Source organism: Crotalus tigris, unplaced genomic scaffold (assembly GCF_016545835.1).
Source record: "Crotalus tigris isolate CLP2741 ecotype Arizona unplaced genomic scaffold, ASM1654583v1 scf7180000018737.1251358, whole genome shotgun sequence".
Classification (NCBI taxonomy): Eukaryota; Metazoa; Chordata; class Lepidosauria; order Squamata; family Viperidae; genus Crotalus; species Crotalus tigris.
This window is the reverse complement of record NW_024097176.1, coordinates 845,386-859,801: the sequence shown is the minus strand read 5'-3', so window position 1 is coordinate 859,801 and position 14,416 is coordinate 845,386. Positions and strand designations below refer to the sequence as shown.

The 14,416-nt window shown below is 50.8% G+C and overlaps 1 protein-coding gene across 2 annotated transcripts; it reads left to right on the top strand.

The window, feature by feature from the left end:
* The first annotated feature begins 4,608 nt into the window (after positions 1-4,608).
* On the top strand, positions 4,609-10,932 carry EN1 (engrailed homeobox 1). 2 transcript variants are annotated; one of them, XM_039355712.1, is made up of 3 exons: positions 4,609-5,419; positions 5,537-5,706; positions 10,534-10,932. In XM_039355712.1, exons 1-3 carry the CDS (start codon positions 4,740-4,742, stop codon positions 10,848-10,850), a joined length of 1,167 nt encoding a protein of 388 aa, XP_039211646.1. In that variant the 5' UTR covers positions 4,609-4,739; the 3' UTR covers positions 10,851-10,932. The 2 variants fall into 2 exon arrangements, with proteins under 2 accessions (XP_039211646.1, XP_039211645.1); XM_039355711.1 differs by lacking the exon at positions 5,537-5,706 and having other exon boundaries at positions 4,609-5,265.
* Positions 10,933-14,416: the final 3,484 nt, after the last annotated feature.

Below are 14,416 nucleotides of genomic sequence, written 5' to 3'. Positions count from 1 at the left end.
ACGGGGTTTGAAGGAGCGTGGTAGGGAAAGGAGGTCAACTTATCCAAATATCTAATATCTATAAAACACACGCCTATGACCCCCTACCTACCCCAGGGCCTGAATATATGAAGACCACACAAACACAAACGCGCGCACACACACGTGCCCTCCTCTCAAAGTTTAGACTGTGCCAACTTTCAAATACTCGGCCCGTGCAAATGCAGTTTATCTTATATTTCGTTTTGGGAATGTATGCTTAAAATAGTAATAATGGTGGTAATGATGTGAAGGAATAACAACAACAACAACAACAACAACAACAACAACAACAACAACAACAATATCCCCAGAGAGAAGCGGAGGAAGAACCCAAGAAAAGAGAAGGATTTTTCATTTCCACGCTTGCGTTTTCTTGGCTTTTCTTACACTTCTCTCCCGCTTTTGGCTTTTGGACGCTCACGGTCACAGAGAGACTCCGACTCGTTTTCTGCGACTGGAGTGGAAACGATTTGACACTCTAAGAATAGCGGCGGCCGCGGCAGCCAGACAGAGGAGGCCGTCCGAAATGCCAAGCGGCAACTTTGGGCTGCTGCTGCACGGGAGCCTTCGCGCTTCACTGGGTCGAGCTCCTTAGCAAGGACCTTACGCGAGGAGAGGGGGAGAGTCGAGTCAAACTGCAGGAGCCGAAAAGGGAAAGGCCGGGCCCTCTCTCGGCTTGGAGCCTCTTTTTCCCCTTCAGCTGGTCCAGCAACAACCTAAACGCTGCAAAGGCTGCGGTCTCCCTTGAAATCGGCAAGGCCCTTTAACTGACCCCCCCCCCCGACGAATCTGAGCTATTTCTTTTCGGATCGCAACCACAAAGGTAAGAGAACTCTTCCTTCCTTCCTTCCTTCCTTCCTTCCTTCCTTCCTTCCTTCCTTCCTTCCTTCCTTCCTTCCTTCCTTCCTTCCTTCCCTCCTTCCTTCCCTCCCTCCCTCCTTCCTTCCTTCCCTCCTTCCTTCTTTCCTTCCCTCCTTCCTTCCTTCCCTCCCTCCCTCCCTCCCTCCCTTGTTCCTTCCTTCCTTCCTTCCTTCCTTCCTTCTTCCTTCCTTCCTTCCTTCCTTCCTTCCTTCCTTCCTTCCTTCCTTCCTTCCTTCCTTCCTTCCTTCCTTCCTTCCGTCAACTCTCTGGCTGCTTCAAATTTGGCAATATTTTAATTAATACAACACATATAAATCAACATATAATGCAATGTACATGAATCTATTTCTTTTTGGGTGTGAAGTATTACAACCATTGAGGTGAGAAGCCCTTTCCTTTCCTTGCCTTTCCTTTCCTTTCCTTTCCTTTCCTTTCCTTTCCTTTCCCGATTCTCTTTCCCCAGCTCTCTAGCTCTCCAATTTTTGGCCCATTTCGGGATGGCGGGTGCGCGCGCGCTGGTTGGCGGGTGCACGTGCGCGCGCGCCCCAGCACCTAATCAAAACTATGGGCCCGCCAGCGCATTTATCATCCCATTACTGTAACAAATCCGGGCTCCCACTCCATGAAAGGTAAAATGAATTACCGACGTTAAGCCGTCAATAAAGTCATTTCTGTAAATGGTGTCTCCGAAGGACTGCAGCATTATTCAACCAGCTTTATCAGCAGCTGGGAAATTACGTGGAGAGGCGCGCAGCGTGTAATAGGGGCCCTGCTTACTTTGATTAAGCGCTGTGCCAGGGAATAGTGACAGTGCTTTTTGACCAGGTTTTATTCGCCGTCTTCTGATGAACGCCAAGCTGATCAGGCGGAATGAAGAGTAATTAAAACCTATAAATTATCTTTCGCGGTCCTTCTCAAGGCGTCTCTTTGCAGGCGAGATAAGGCGGCGGACCCCCATTTACGGCTCTGAAAGGGACGGAGGCACACAAAGGCGACGCCGCTAAATGGGATATTGATAGTGTCCTAATTAGAATTTAATTAAGTACCCAGGCTCGCTTTTGGGATAAAGATTTCATTTTTTTTTTCCTCGTCCTCCTCCTCTGTTTTTGCGAACTAAAATATAAATAAAGCCCGATTTTGGAAAAGGGAGGGGAAACTCAACGAGAGGAATGTGAATGGCCAGATGTTCAACAGTCGTTTAATTTCGGCGTGTGCGTGATGTGTTGATTCTCTTGTGCCACTTAGCAGCCGATCTGTAATGGTCGCTTTTGAAGTTTGTTGCAAAACTGGGCCTTTCTGGGCTAAAGGCGCGATTTAAAGCTTCCCTCCTTTAGCCAGACCCGAGAATGCAATGAATAAGGAACAAAGGCGATTCCTTGACTTGTTAAGAAAAGAGAATCCGTCCTTTGGGCGGCTGCGGGGGGAATCGCAGGCATCCCATTTTAAACCCGGGCTCTCTTGAAACGATCCGATTTGTCAGCCTTTCAAAAAAAAATCTATATACAAACCCACCTTTAAAAGAAAAAGAAGGAATCGGGGAGCGGAGCGAAAGAGAGAGTAACGACCGATCCAGGTGATGCCGAGTAGGGGCATCCCGACCCTCCGCTCCGTGGCGAACGGGGTCGCAGGTTGTCGGTCCGCAGGAGCACCTGTAACCGGCGTGGGCACCGACCCTGCAGCGAAAACAGTAGCTCCGGGGGCCCAAGAAATCCTCCCCAGTCACCCTCCGCTCAAAACCCACCATTGTGGTATTTCGCGACACTGCAGCCTTTCGGAGCTTAAGCGTGCATTTGCGTGTAGGTGAGAGAATGGGCTCGAGGGAGTAGGATAACCCTCCCGCAAACACTAGGAAAACGACCTATATTCACAACCAACCCCAGGCCGATGCGGTCTCTCCGAGCCTTAGGCAAATTGCAGAAGGCCTAGTGTGGATGTTACTGCTAGCCGTGACTTTTCGTGTGTGTGTGTGTGTGTGTGTGTGTGTGTGTGTGTGTGTGAGTGAGTGAGTGAGGGGAGCAAAAATGGCAGCTCCCTCTCGAGTGAACTAAGCAGCCGACCACCGTTGGATTCTTGCACTACTAGCCGTTTTGGCTAAGAACCCCTTACATTTTAACCCGACGCAACTCGCTGGCTGCTTCTCCCGTGCATCCATCCCCCTGTTCACGTGTGAAAACGCTGTGGGAGAAGTTGCCCACCTCTCAGGAAAGAAGGAAAGGGTTAACCGGTGTCTTCGGACTAGAGAAAAGTGGGTGTCCAAAGCACTACCAAATCAGCCCAGATCCCCGCAGCCCCTACTACTTCCCTACGGCAGGAAGAAAAGCCACTTCGCTCGAGGCACCAGCCTTGTGGGAGACACCTGCCAAAGCAAGGAAGTTAGATCTGAGCAACGGCGTTCCAGAGATCCCACGGCAATTTCCCCTTTCAGACCAGTGCAACTGGAAAGCGCAGGCTTTGGGGCCAAAGCTAGCTCGAAGTGGTCTTTTTAAAAATCCGTTTGGACAACAACTCTTGGATCTTGGGTTTTTCAAGCATATTCATTTCAAATATGGGATCCATCCCGAATGCAGACGCAAAGCACAAAGAGAGAGGTGCGATTAGAGACGGGGAACTTCGCTCCCTCCCCTCCCGGCCATGTTGCTACTTATTCTCAGCAAAATGTATTTTTTTTTCCCCGTTTAGGGTCCGGTTTTGTTTTTGGTTCAGAAAAAAAACTACCTAGAAAGGATCCAAATCCTTTCCTTTACATTTTCTTAATGGAAAACCAGGAAGGAGTTTTAAAAAAAAAATCACAAATTCCTTTTCCCGGGTTTAGAACTGACACTAGAGAGACCAAAAGAAAAAGAGAGAAAGAAATACAGCACAGAGAGAAGGTCTTAATGGAAGTCGGAAAAGTTTTCGGTAGCGTTTATTTCATATTTGGTTGCTGAGAGTTATGACTGGATGAAAAAAAAAATCCTCGGCTGGAGGGACGCAGGAACGGGGAGCGCGGTCTAGGAGGAGAGGATGCGCCAAGCAACGCGTAAATCTCTCGCTCCCTTTGAATTAGCCAGCCCCTTGGATAATGTAGCTGCAAAGTTCTAATGCAGCCCATTGGCTGACGTCAGGGGCGTCACAGAATTGTGGAGCCGCTCATTGGCTCTTTCCACGTGCGGGCCATCCTCACGTGCTTCCGGTTGGAATGAAAAAAAAGTGTGGTTGAGAGATTTTTTTAGGGAGAGTTTGTTGCAAGATCGGAGCTGTCAGAGATTTTGCTTTTTTTTTTTTTTTGCTTTTTTTCCTTTTCCTTTTCCTTTCCTTTCCTTTTTTTAAAAAAAAAGGAACGTGGAGGAAAAAGAGGGGAAGAAAGGTGGGAGAAAAACATGCCCGCGCGAGTGGGCGATTAAAGCGTCAGCCAAGACCGATCCATGGGCAAAGCTGACTCTTGACACTTGGGGAACCCCAACGCCGCGCCATTTGGAGAAAGATGGGTAGACTGTGAGGACTTTGGGGGAGGGGGCGGAGTTTGGGGGGGGCTGGTTTTGTTTTGATCTCTCTCTCTCTCTCTCTTTTCCGAGAGGGGGGGGATGAGAGGGAGAGGGAGAGAGAGGGCGAGACTGGAAATATAAGATAACTGCAAAAAAAGCCAACCCGTCCAAATGCCCGAGTCTTCGGATATCTCTCTCTACTAGACCCCGCTCTAAACCAACAAGTGGATTTTTTTTTTCCGGGGCGTCCAATTTCGCCTCCCCCCCTTTTCCGCCTAACAAAATTCTCAGAACCGGAATCCCCTCCACCACCTCCTGGACTGGCGAGGTGGGGGAGCCCGGAAAGTGGGGGGCCAAGACAAGAGCCGCGATCTCCGGAGCTGGCGACCCACTATGGAAGAGCAGGCGGACGCTAAAAGCCAGCGCGACTCGGCTCCGACTCCAGTCGGCGGGAGCAGCGGCAGCGGGAGCGACGGCGAGAGCGTCCCGGTGTCTCCCGGCGGCCACCCTCCCTTGTCTCCCGCCGCGCCTTGCCTCGTGCCTCTTCCCCATCACCCGCACCACCAGCACCACCACCAGCACCACCACCACCACGGCCACCAGCACCACCAGCACCAGCCCCAGCCGCAGCCACAGCAGCAGCAGCAGCCGGCGCCTCCGCCCCCCCAGCAGCAGCAGCAGCAGCAGCAGCAGCCGAGGCCGCCCCCGCCGCCGCCCCCGCAGCAACAGCAGCACCGCACCACCAACTTTTTCATCGACAACATCCTGAGGCCGGACTTTGGCTGCAAGAAAGAGCACCTCTTCATCCTGACCGGCGGCCCTGCGGCGGTCGGAGGAGGAGGAGGAGGGGGAGGAGGGGGAGGCAGCGGCGGCGGCGGCGGCGGCCGGGAGAGAGACCTAGACCGCGCGGCCAGCTCAGGTAGAGAAAATGTCAGCTCACTGCTCGGCAGGCCCCTCCACCCGGCCTCCTCTCTCCTTAGCGCCGACTCGCCCGGGAACCCCGACAGCTCCTCCACGGCCTCCAAAGCGAGCCCCGCCGCGGCGGCAGCAGCGGTAGGGACGGCCAAGCCCCCCTCCACCACCACCACCACCGCCACCGCCACTACCACCACCACCACCACCACCACCTCCTCCTCCATCTCCTCCACCTCTTCCACCTCCTCCTCCTCCTCTTCCTCCTCCTCCTCCTGCTCGGAAGGGAGTGGAACTAACCCGGCGAAGTACGGGGAGCACGCCAACCCGGCCATCCTCCTCGTGGGCTCCGGGAATGGAGGAGTGGGGGCCTCCGGCGATTCTCAACAGCCGCTGGTTTGGCCGGCCTGGGTTTACTGCACTAGGTATTCAGACAGACCGTCCTCGGGTAAGAATCCTCTTGAGAACCCAACACCCCCCCCTTCCCTTCCCTTCCCCCCCCTTCTATCCTCTCGGGTGATTGTTGGTTCGGCTAAGCATGTCAGTTCCCCTCGCTCTCCACTCCCCCCCCCCCACCCCCACCCCTCGGGACGATCAGCCTGTGACCTTCCTGTCCCTCTTCCGCCTCGGGATCCAAATCTGGGGCCGGGGAGGGGCGGGGACTTGCCGCGGGACCCAGCAGGCTCGGGGTCCTTGTCCCAAGGTTGTCCCCCTCAGGGGCTCCGCTGACACTCCGGCTGGGTTAGGAGTTCCGCTTTGCCTGCGTTTTGGCTGGAAGTTGGGTTGGTTTCCAAAGAAACGGAACCGAGTCATTCTTTGGAAGTCCAGCCGCTGGGGAGGCGGGCAAAGGAGGGGGGGGGAAGGTTGTGGGTTGGTTGTTTTATCTTCTGGCTCGTCTTGTTCCTCACTCCCCCCCCCCCCGCCAACACACACCGCCGTTTTAAGACCCTTTATGCTCTAGAACGAAGAAGCCCTTTCCCCTAAAAGGTTCCACCTCCCTCCTAAACGCAGAACAATCCGAGTTGGGGAGGTCGTTGGGAATCCAGCAGCCTCTCCCAAGCGGGCAACGGCGACCCTTCGGCGGAAAGCCTTTGGACCCGGGCTGGCCAACGTGTCCGTTTCGAGAGGCCGTTCCCTGCATCCTGATTATTATTATTATTATTTTGGGGCGACTCTTTCAGCAAGGAAGGCTTGAGCAAAGGCGCCTCTTTCCTTCGTTTTTCTAGTTACGGGTGCGTAAAGTCAAGGGAAGGTTTTCAATTTTGGAGATCCGAGTCGAGCTGGTAGAATCGGCCAGGCGCGTTGGGCGACTTCGGCGGCGAATTGTTTCTTCCGCGCGGAGGAAAGGTCGCCCTTAGTTCTGGGCTAGTGCGGAGCGGTGGGTTGAATGAGACACCTGCACCTTGAGCAGGCTGGATTATTATTTTTTTGGGGGGGGGGGAGGCCCAGGCAGGCGGTAGGGGCCGAAAGAACTGAAGGGCCGAAGATGTGCAAGCGTGCGGGGCGCGAAGGGAAAGGAGAGGGAAAAAAAAAAAAAAAAAAAGGCTCGGTGCAAGGCAGGCCTGGCGTGGCGGAAATCAAAATGTAGGCCCCTGGCCTTGGCTTCGGGGGTGTGTGTGTGTGTCTGGTCTTCTCTTCGTAGATGTAATCCCGACCCCATATCCAGTCATTTAATGTGGCTTGGCCACCTTCATCCGCCAGGGCAGCAATGCCACCCTATTTGTCCTCGGGGTTCCCCCAACTCAAAGAGTGGCGGGTGGACACACACAGACACACAGACACACAGACACACACACACACACACACACACACAGAGAGAGAGAGAGAGAGAGAGAGAGAGAGAGAGAGAGAGAGAGGGGGGCTTTCCTCGATTCCCTTCCCAGAGCAAAGGGAGGGAGAACCGGGGAAAAAGCCTTCGAGCGGCGGGTCCTTCCTCCGGCGCTCCCCAGCCAGCTCCTTTCCGCAAGGCGATTGATCCAGTCCGCCGCCGCCGCGACCGTGCGGCTATTGACACCTCCCCGCGCCTGGAAACGTAGAAAAGCCACTGTGATTGACTAAACCAGTTGATTGAGTGATTGAGCTGTCAGGACTATCTCGTCCGCGCCAGGACCGCGGGATTTTAGCCCTCCTTTCCCAGCGGCCGCCGCCTTCGCCTGGTCAAGACCGGGCTCTGGATTTTAAAGATGTTTGCGCCCCCCCCCCCCGGAAAGCAGAAGGCCTCCTTCGCTCACGCGGTTAGGCCAACCTGTTGGCACTCCTGGCTTCCTGGAGGGGTTGGGGGGCGAGGGTTAAATCTGTCCCTTCCCGGGCCCTGCGCTTCCCTTTTCCAACATCTATCTTTTATTTGATTTTTATTTTCGGTGTGGAGGCGAAGGCGGCGTGCTCTAAGCAGGTGTCTGTTTAGTTCTCCCAGCTGCTCTCTTTAGAGACCAGGCCGAATTAGGGGCAGAATCTGTTTTCCAGGTCAACTGGGCAGGATCTGACTCTCGACTTTCACCAACTAGGCCAACACAACATCTCCAGCAGCTTTTTTGGGGGGGGCGTGCGTTTGGAGAAGGGGAGGGCGGTTCTCTGGGAAAAATATCGATCTGAAATCTGCCGTTATCCTTGGGTTTTTTTTTTTGTTTGTTTGTTTAAGGGGAAAGCAGATTTGTACAGCCATCTGCGTTTTTGCCTCCTGTACCTTAACGCCCGTGCGTGAACACGCGCCTGTATAGATATCAGCGTTGCCTTTTTATCTAGTCAAACTCGAAATAAGACAAGAGTTGTAACTTTGAGGCCCACTATGTTTCCATCTGGGATTTTTTCCTCGGAACCTTAAGAAAAAAAGCTCACTTGAAGTTTAGCGAGGAAATCGAAAAGCAATGAATTTCCCTTTTATACTGTAAAAGACCTTCGCCCCCAAAACACGCACACCCAAACACACACGAAGGAAATACTTTTTTTCTTTTCTTTTCTTTCTTTTTTTAAGGAGCGTCTTTACAATATTTATTATGACTTTGGAGAATAGATAAAGAACGTACTTTAATACATTTTTTTTCCAAAAAAAGTCTAAACAATTTTTAGCTATTTTTTTTCCCCCTCCAGCGAAGCAAAATAAGGAAGGGTTTTGAAATGATACGCTCTCTTGGCCTGAGAGTTTAACAACTCAACTAACATATTTTAAATGGCCGCCTTTTCCTGAATAAAATTTCAAGTTCCCTACATAACTACGGGGAGGCAGAATCATTGGGGAGGGGGGGAATATAGAACAATTTGCTCTGCTGTCGGTGATCCGCATGGATGGATTTTGTTTCTATTTTGTTTCTTTGGATTCTTTTATAGGCAGTAGAAGTGCCTGACTCCAGGTCTTGTTTGTTTTTTTAAAAAAGCCAACATTCAGGAAAAGAGAAACTTCCAAGTGGAATTTTAAAATATAAAATCTCAGATTTGCCAAATCTGCCCCAAATAAAAATGACCCCTTCCCTAATTTCTCAGCTTTTATTCTACTAGCTAAAAATATACCCGCAGCGAGGGGTGTGTGTGTTTGCACGTCTGTAGGCAGAATTCGCAGTTTGGTGCAATTTCAAGGCAATGTGTCCTTAGGTGGACACAATTTGGGGGTGGGGGGTGTTGATGCTTGGAATGAGAAAGCGGGTGCTGGTGAAGTAGAACTGGGGGGATTCTCAATCAAAATTTGCTTTGTTACAATCTTCTCTGTTGAAACGTTCAACACCCCGCATCTTTCTTTCCTAAATTTTAACAGGGAGGCCACATTTTCTTGCTTGCTTGCTTGGGTGGCTTTCACGTGGAAGGTTATTTGTTTGTTCTCCTCCTCTGGGTCAAACAGATTCCTAATCCCAAAGAGCTGGCTTCTGTTTTCAGGCTGCAGCGGGCAGGCCCCTCTCTACCCGATGGTCAACGGTTGGGTCTATCCCTATTTCGGTCTCTTTTCTTTCTTTCTTTTTCTAGACAAAAATCGCTTTATCTTAAGTTCTTGCCAAATTAATTTAGGGGAACTTCCTCAGCATTCATTTAGAGCTTTCCAATTTTCGACCCGGCCTTATTTTTGCGTCCGCTGAAAAGAGGAATGACGTCGAAGCCTCCCCCCCCCGTTTCATTTTAACCCTTGAAATTCTGGAAGGGCTGCTTATCTGATCGGAGGTCGGGGGGGGGAAGGAGGGGAGGGTGTTTGGGGAGGGAGACCCCTAGGAATTCCCTCCGAATGGGAGCCGCACCGGAGAGAAAACGCCGCCTGCAACCTAACCTTTTTTTTTTCCCCCCACGGCTGTTTTTCGCTTTCTTCCTCTGTGCGAATGAATGATACAACTAATCAATGGGTGGGGTCGCCTCATTTCTTTCGCCCCCCCCACTTCTAATCAGTTTCATGTCAGTTAAACATCTTGGCTTTTAAAGAGGAGACTTGGGGGGTGATGAAGGCTTTTAAAGGGGAAAAAAAGCCCGACCATTTGATGCAAACGCGGCCTACATGTGCCTTTTCGAGGCAATTTAAAGTGTGTGTGTGTGTGGGGGGGGAGGGAATGCAGGCTTGGACCAGGTCTTCATCTGCGTATCAGGTCTCTGGCTCTGTTCAGCTACGGAAAGAGTGATGTGTGAAGCGGTCAGTCTACAGTTCGGCCGGCGTGGACGCTAGATTGCCCGGCCAAAATATCCTCCGGTTTCAGCCTTTTCTTTGTCCTTCTCTCTCTCTCTCTCTCTCTCTCTCTCTCTCTCTCTCTCTCCCTCCCCCCCCCCTGGCCTTTTCCCTCTTTAGCGGCACCTCCAGCTATGGCGCGCGGGGGGGCGTCTTTGAGGTATCTTGATTTTCTTGGGGGGGGAGCACAGGGGGAAGGCCGTCCGTCTTCGAGCAGCGGTAGCGGTGGAGGACGGCGGCGGGGATACGGGGGGGGGGGAGGAGGACGGCAGCGGCGGCTTTCCAAGCTCAGCGGTGGGAGGGGGGGGAGGAAGGATTGAAAGGGAAAACAGTCGGCCCCCGCCTCTCCCACCCACCCCCCTCCGCGGCCCTGTTTAGGGTTGCCGGACGTCCCCTTTACAAAGGGGGGGGGCGCTGCTTTTCGACCCCAGCCCTCGATCCTCCTGGTTGCGACCCCTGGCCCAAACCCGCCCTCAGGTGCCCTCGGACGCCTCCGGTTTTTTGGCCTGTTTCTGACCCAGCTCCGTTGTGTCCTTCCCGGCTCTCCTACCCCGTCCCCCGGCTTCCCTTTCGTGTACGTGCCTGTCTTCCCTCCCTCCCTACGATCCCCCCTCCTCCTCCTTCCCCCCCTCCCCGCTGTAGGTCCCCGAACGAGGAAGCTGAAGAAGAAGAAGAACGAGAAGGAGGACAAGCGGCCGCGCACGGCCTTCACCGCCGAGCAGCTGCAGAGACTCAAAGCGGAGTTCCAGGCCAACCGCTACATCACCGAGCAGCGGCGGCAGACGTTGGCCCAGGAGCTGAGCCTCAACGAGTCCCAGATCAAGATCTGGTTCCAGAACAAGCGGGCCAAGATCAAGAAAGCCACCGGCATCAAGAACGGCCTGGCCCTTCACCTCATGGCCCAAGGACTGTACAACCATTCCACCACCACGGTGCAGGACAAAGAGGAGAGCGAGTGAAGCCGGCCCGGCCCGGCTCGGCTCGGCTCGGCCCGGCTGTCCCCCACAGACTGCCCCCTCGCCCCGCCCCGCCCCGTCGCTCCCCCAGCCCCCCGTTGGCTCCTCTTCATTTCTTTCGCCTTTAATTCTCCCTAAGATTATTATAATTATTATAATTATTATTAAAATATTATTATTATTATTATTATTATTACGAACCTGAGTGACAGGGAAAAGACAAAAGAAGCCCGTTTGGCAAAGCTAAGCGGGAAAACAAAACCGGGCAAGGGCAGCGAGGCCGGCCGCGGGGGAACTCGGACGAGGGTGCTGTTTTTTGGTTTTTTTTTTTTTTTCAAGAAAACGAATCCAATTGATCGGTTTGTTCGCAGTTTTGAGGATTCCACGATTCAATTCCGAACACTTAAAAAAAAAAAAAGAGTCTATAGAGCCAAACATCGTAGGAGCTTGTATATATTTTCATTTCAGGTAAGAAAGTCAATGATGAAAAAAAAAGTGTAGTTTTTTTTTAAAAAAATTTAAATTTTTCTTTTCTTTTTTTTTTTAGCTCAGCCATTTGAGCGCTCCCCTCTCACGTCTCCCCAAATCGCTGGGTCTTTATTTTCCTCATTTGTTTCCTTAATTATTAATCTCCCTTTCCCCCCCCCCTCCCCCGCAGCCTCAAATCCCGTCAGCATCTTAGTTTTGAAGTGTTTGTCTGGCTCCTCTCTCCCCCCCCCACCGCTTTGTTTTCTGCCTCCTTTCCCCGCGTTCTCGTGTGTGCCTCGGCCGATCTTGAGTTTGTGTGTGCGCGCGTCCCTTCCCGAGGAACACCGGTGACCCACAGACTGCCAGACTGAACCCTTGCTGCAAGCCAAAGATTTTTTTCTGTAGTCTGAAATAAAACGTAGATTGTGTTCAGGATATATGTCGGTTCTGTAATCCTTTCTCTCTCCCCCCCCCCTCAGCCTTCCCCACTTTTATACATACATATATGGAAACACCCCACACTGCTTACATACATATATATATCTCCTCTCGGTCTACTTGGTAAATATTTCTTCTTTTAAAAAGAGGCAATCAATATTTCATTAAAACTCTTGTTTTCTTGGCTTTATTCGCTCTCAGATCCCCCCCCACTCCTTTTCATTCTGCGGAAAACCAATTAAACATGCTAATAGGGCGAATGGTTTGCTTCTTCGGATGGGAGGTTTGCTTCGGAACTAAATCTTACTAGCGGTGTAAGAGCGAGGTACTTGCTCCCCACCCCACCCCAAGTGCCCCCCAAATGTGCACTAGGACCGGGGCCTCCCCCTCAACCCCCAACTCCTGTTCTTCCTCTTCCTCTTCAGGATCCGTAAGCCTAAATGCATTTGTTTTCAGTGGAACTTGAACTGGCCAGGGCTCACTTTAAGTACAATTTGGAACAGCCCCAGCTGAAGTGGGACTTTCGGGCCTCAGTGGTGTGGTGTTATAGGAAAACCTGTTTTTTTTGTGTGTGTGTGTGTGTGTGTGCACATTAATAATAGTGGCACAAATTCTATGGCTCTTTCCAGTTCTAGGATGGGTGAGAAAGAAAATTTGTCTGAGAGCATCCTGCCTTGTATCCGTAATCATATTGAATTTCTGCTGAGGTGCCTTTTGCCAGGAAGGAAAAGAGAGAGGGGGGGGGAGGGAGGGAGGGAGAGAAGAGAAGAGAAGAGAAGAGAGAGAGGGTGAGTGAACAAGAATGATCAGTACTTTGCAGACAGTTGCTTAGCAGCACCGCATAATGAATAGAGTGGTGAGGGGAGAGATTGTTTTCCTTCCTTGGCCTTCCTTGAAGCAGCCACAGTGGTGATGATGATTGTGGTGCTGTTACTATTATAGAATCTTCCCTTTATTTCTTCAATTTTCACTTGCGGTGAATGAATGCTTGGGTGAATAAAAACCCGGTTCTCTAATAGTCCGGCCCTGATTAGAACAAAAATGCTATTTGATTTACTTGGAGACCTCACCATCCTGGGAGTTCAGGATTAATGGTGTGTTATAGTGACTCTTCCATGAAATTGCTCGGTGTCTTAGAAGCATATAGGGTTCTTTTAAAAACCAAAAGCCCTTTTCCTTCCTTCCTTCCTTCCTTCCTTCCTTCCTTCCTTCCTTCCTTCCTTCCTTCCTTCCTTCCTTCCTTTCTTTCTCTCCCTTCCTTCCTTTCTTTCTTTCTTTCTTTCTTTCTTTCTTTCTTTCTTTTCCTTCCTTCCTTCCTTCCTTCCTTCCTTCCTTCCTTCCTTCCTTCCTTCCTTCCTTATTTCCTGCCTGCCTGCCTGCTTTCCTGCCTCTGGACATGTACAGGTGCAACACCTGCATTGTATGCACGCTGTCACGTGTGTGATCCCTAGTAGGACTGGGGAAGCATCACAAAAGGCCATCAACAGGCTATATAAATAATATCAAGCCAGATAGATCAATGGATCCATTCTAGGCCTGGGCAGCACCCTGTATTCTTGTTTCAGCTGAATCCAAGGATTCTGCAATCGAAGCGGCCTTCCTGGGAAATAAACGTCTGATTTTACTGGGGTTTGTTTTAAACAAATATGGCTGTATCTGACCTTATGTCTGACTATTTTTCATAACTGATTCTTGCTCTTCTTAGGAAGTGGGTGTAAAAGCAGCAAACCAGAAGCGAGATTCACCGCAGCCAACCCACCTTGCTCGATATGTACTTCATTTAAAAACAAAACTTGATTGTGATAGAATTATACTTCATAACTAAAGTCAACCCGTCAATGCTGAGAGCCTTTGCCCAAATTATAGAAAATATAAAAAAATAAATTAGAAGGGTGGGGGGAGGAGAAAGAAAACTTAACGATGGGGATTGTTGACTTACTTTTCCCCCCATTGAAATCTAAAGTTTAAAGTGAAGTTTAGGGGGAAAAATTCTTCGGATCGTTGAGAAATGTAATTTGTCAAGGATAAGTCCATATTGTTGTTCAGTGTAACTTGGTTCAGTGGGAGATCCTCGATCAGGATGGATCCTATCCTCGAAAAGGAGATTGCGAGGCTGTTCTAGTCAGACTGGCCTGTATTGAGTCGCCTCAGCGAAATTCTTAGCTGCATGGAAAGCCGGTTTAGGATTCCAGTCTGGGTTAGTTAGTCTGCTTTGGTGTATGTCTCACTGATGTGAAGGATCTGCAAACCTCTTGAACACCCAGCCTAGTGGTTAAAAACCTGGGGAAGGTGTGCTTTCCAATCCGGAAGTATACATTTCCTGATCATTTTAACCCACCCGCAAAATCTCTGCTGCCCTTCCTTAATTTAAAGTGCCAGAGCATTTTCCGAACAAAGCCCTACAGCTGATAGGCCTTGCAAAGTATAGGTGCGGGTCATTTTAGGCACCTGCTCTGGAGTCGATCCCATGACAAGTGATCCTAACAGTGGAATTAACTGTCTAGAAACCATTAATAAAACCCAGACTATATGGTGCATTTTTTTAAAAAAAACAACAACAGTTCAACACTCCTCCATTCTCCTAAAACCGAGCCAAACCTCAGAGCTGGGGGCTGCAGGAACCGTTTGGAGATAGTCAGAAATTGATGAGCTTCTAAAATCTC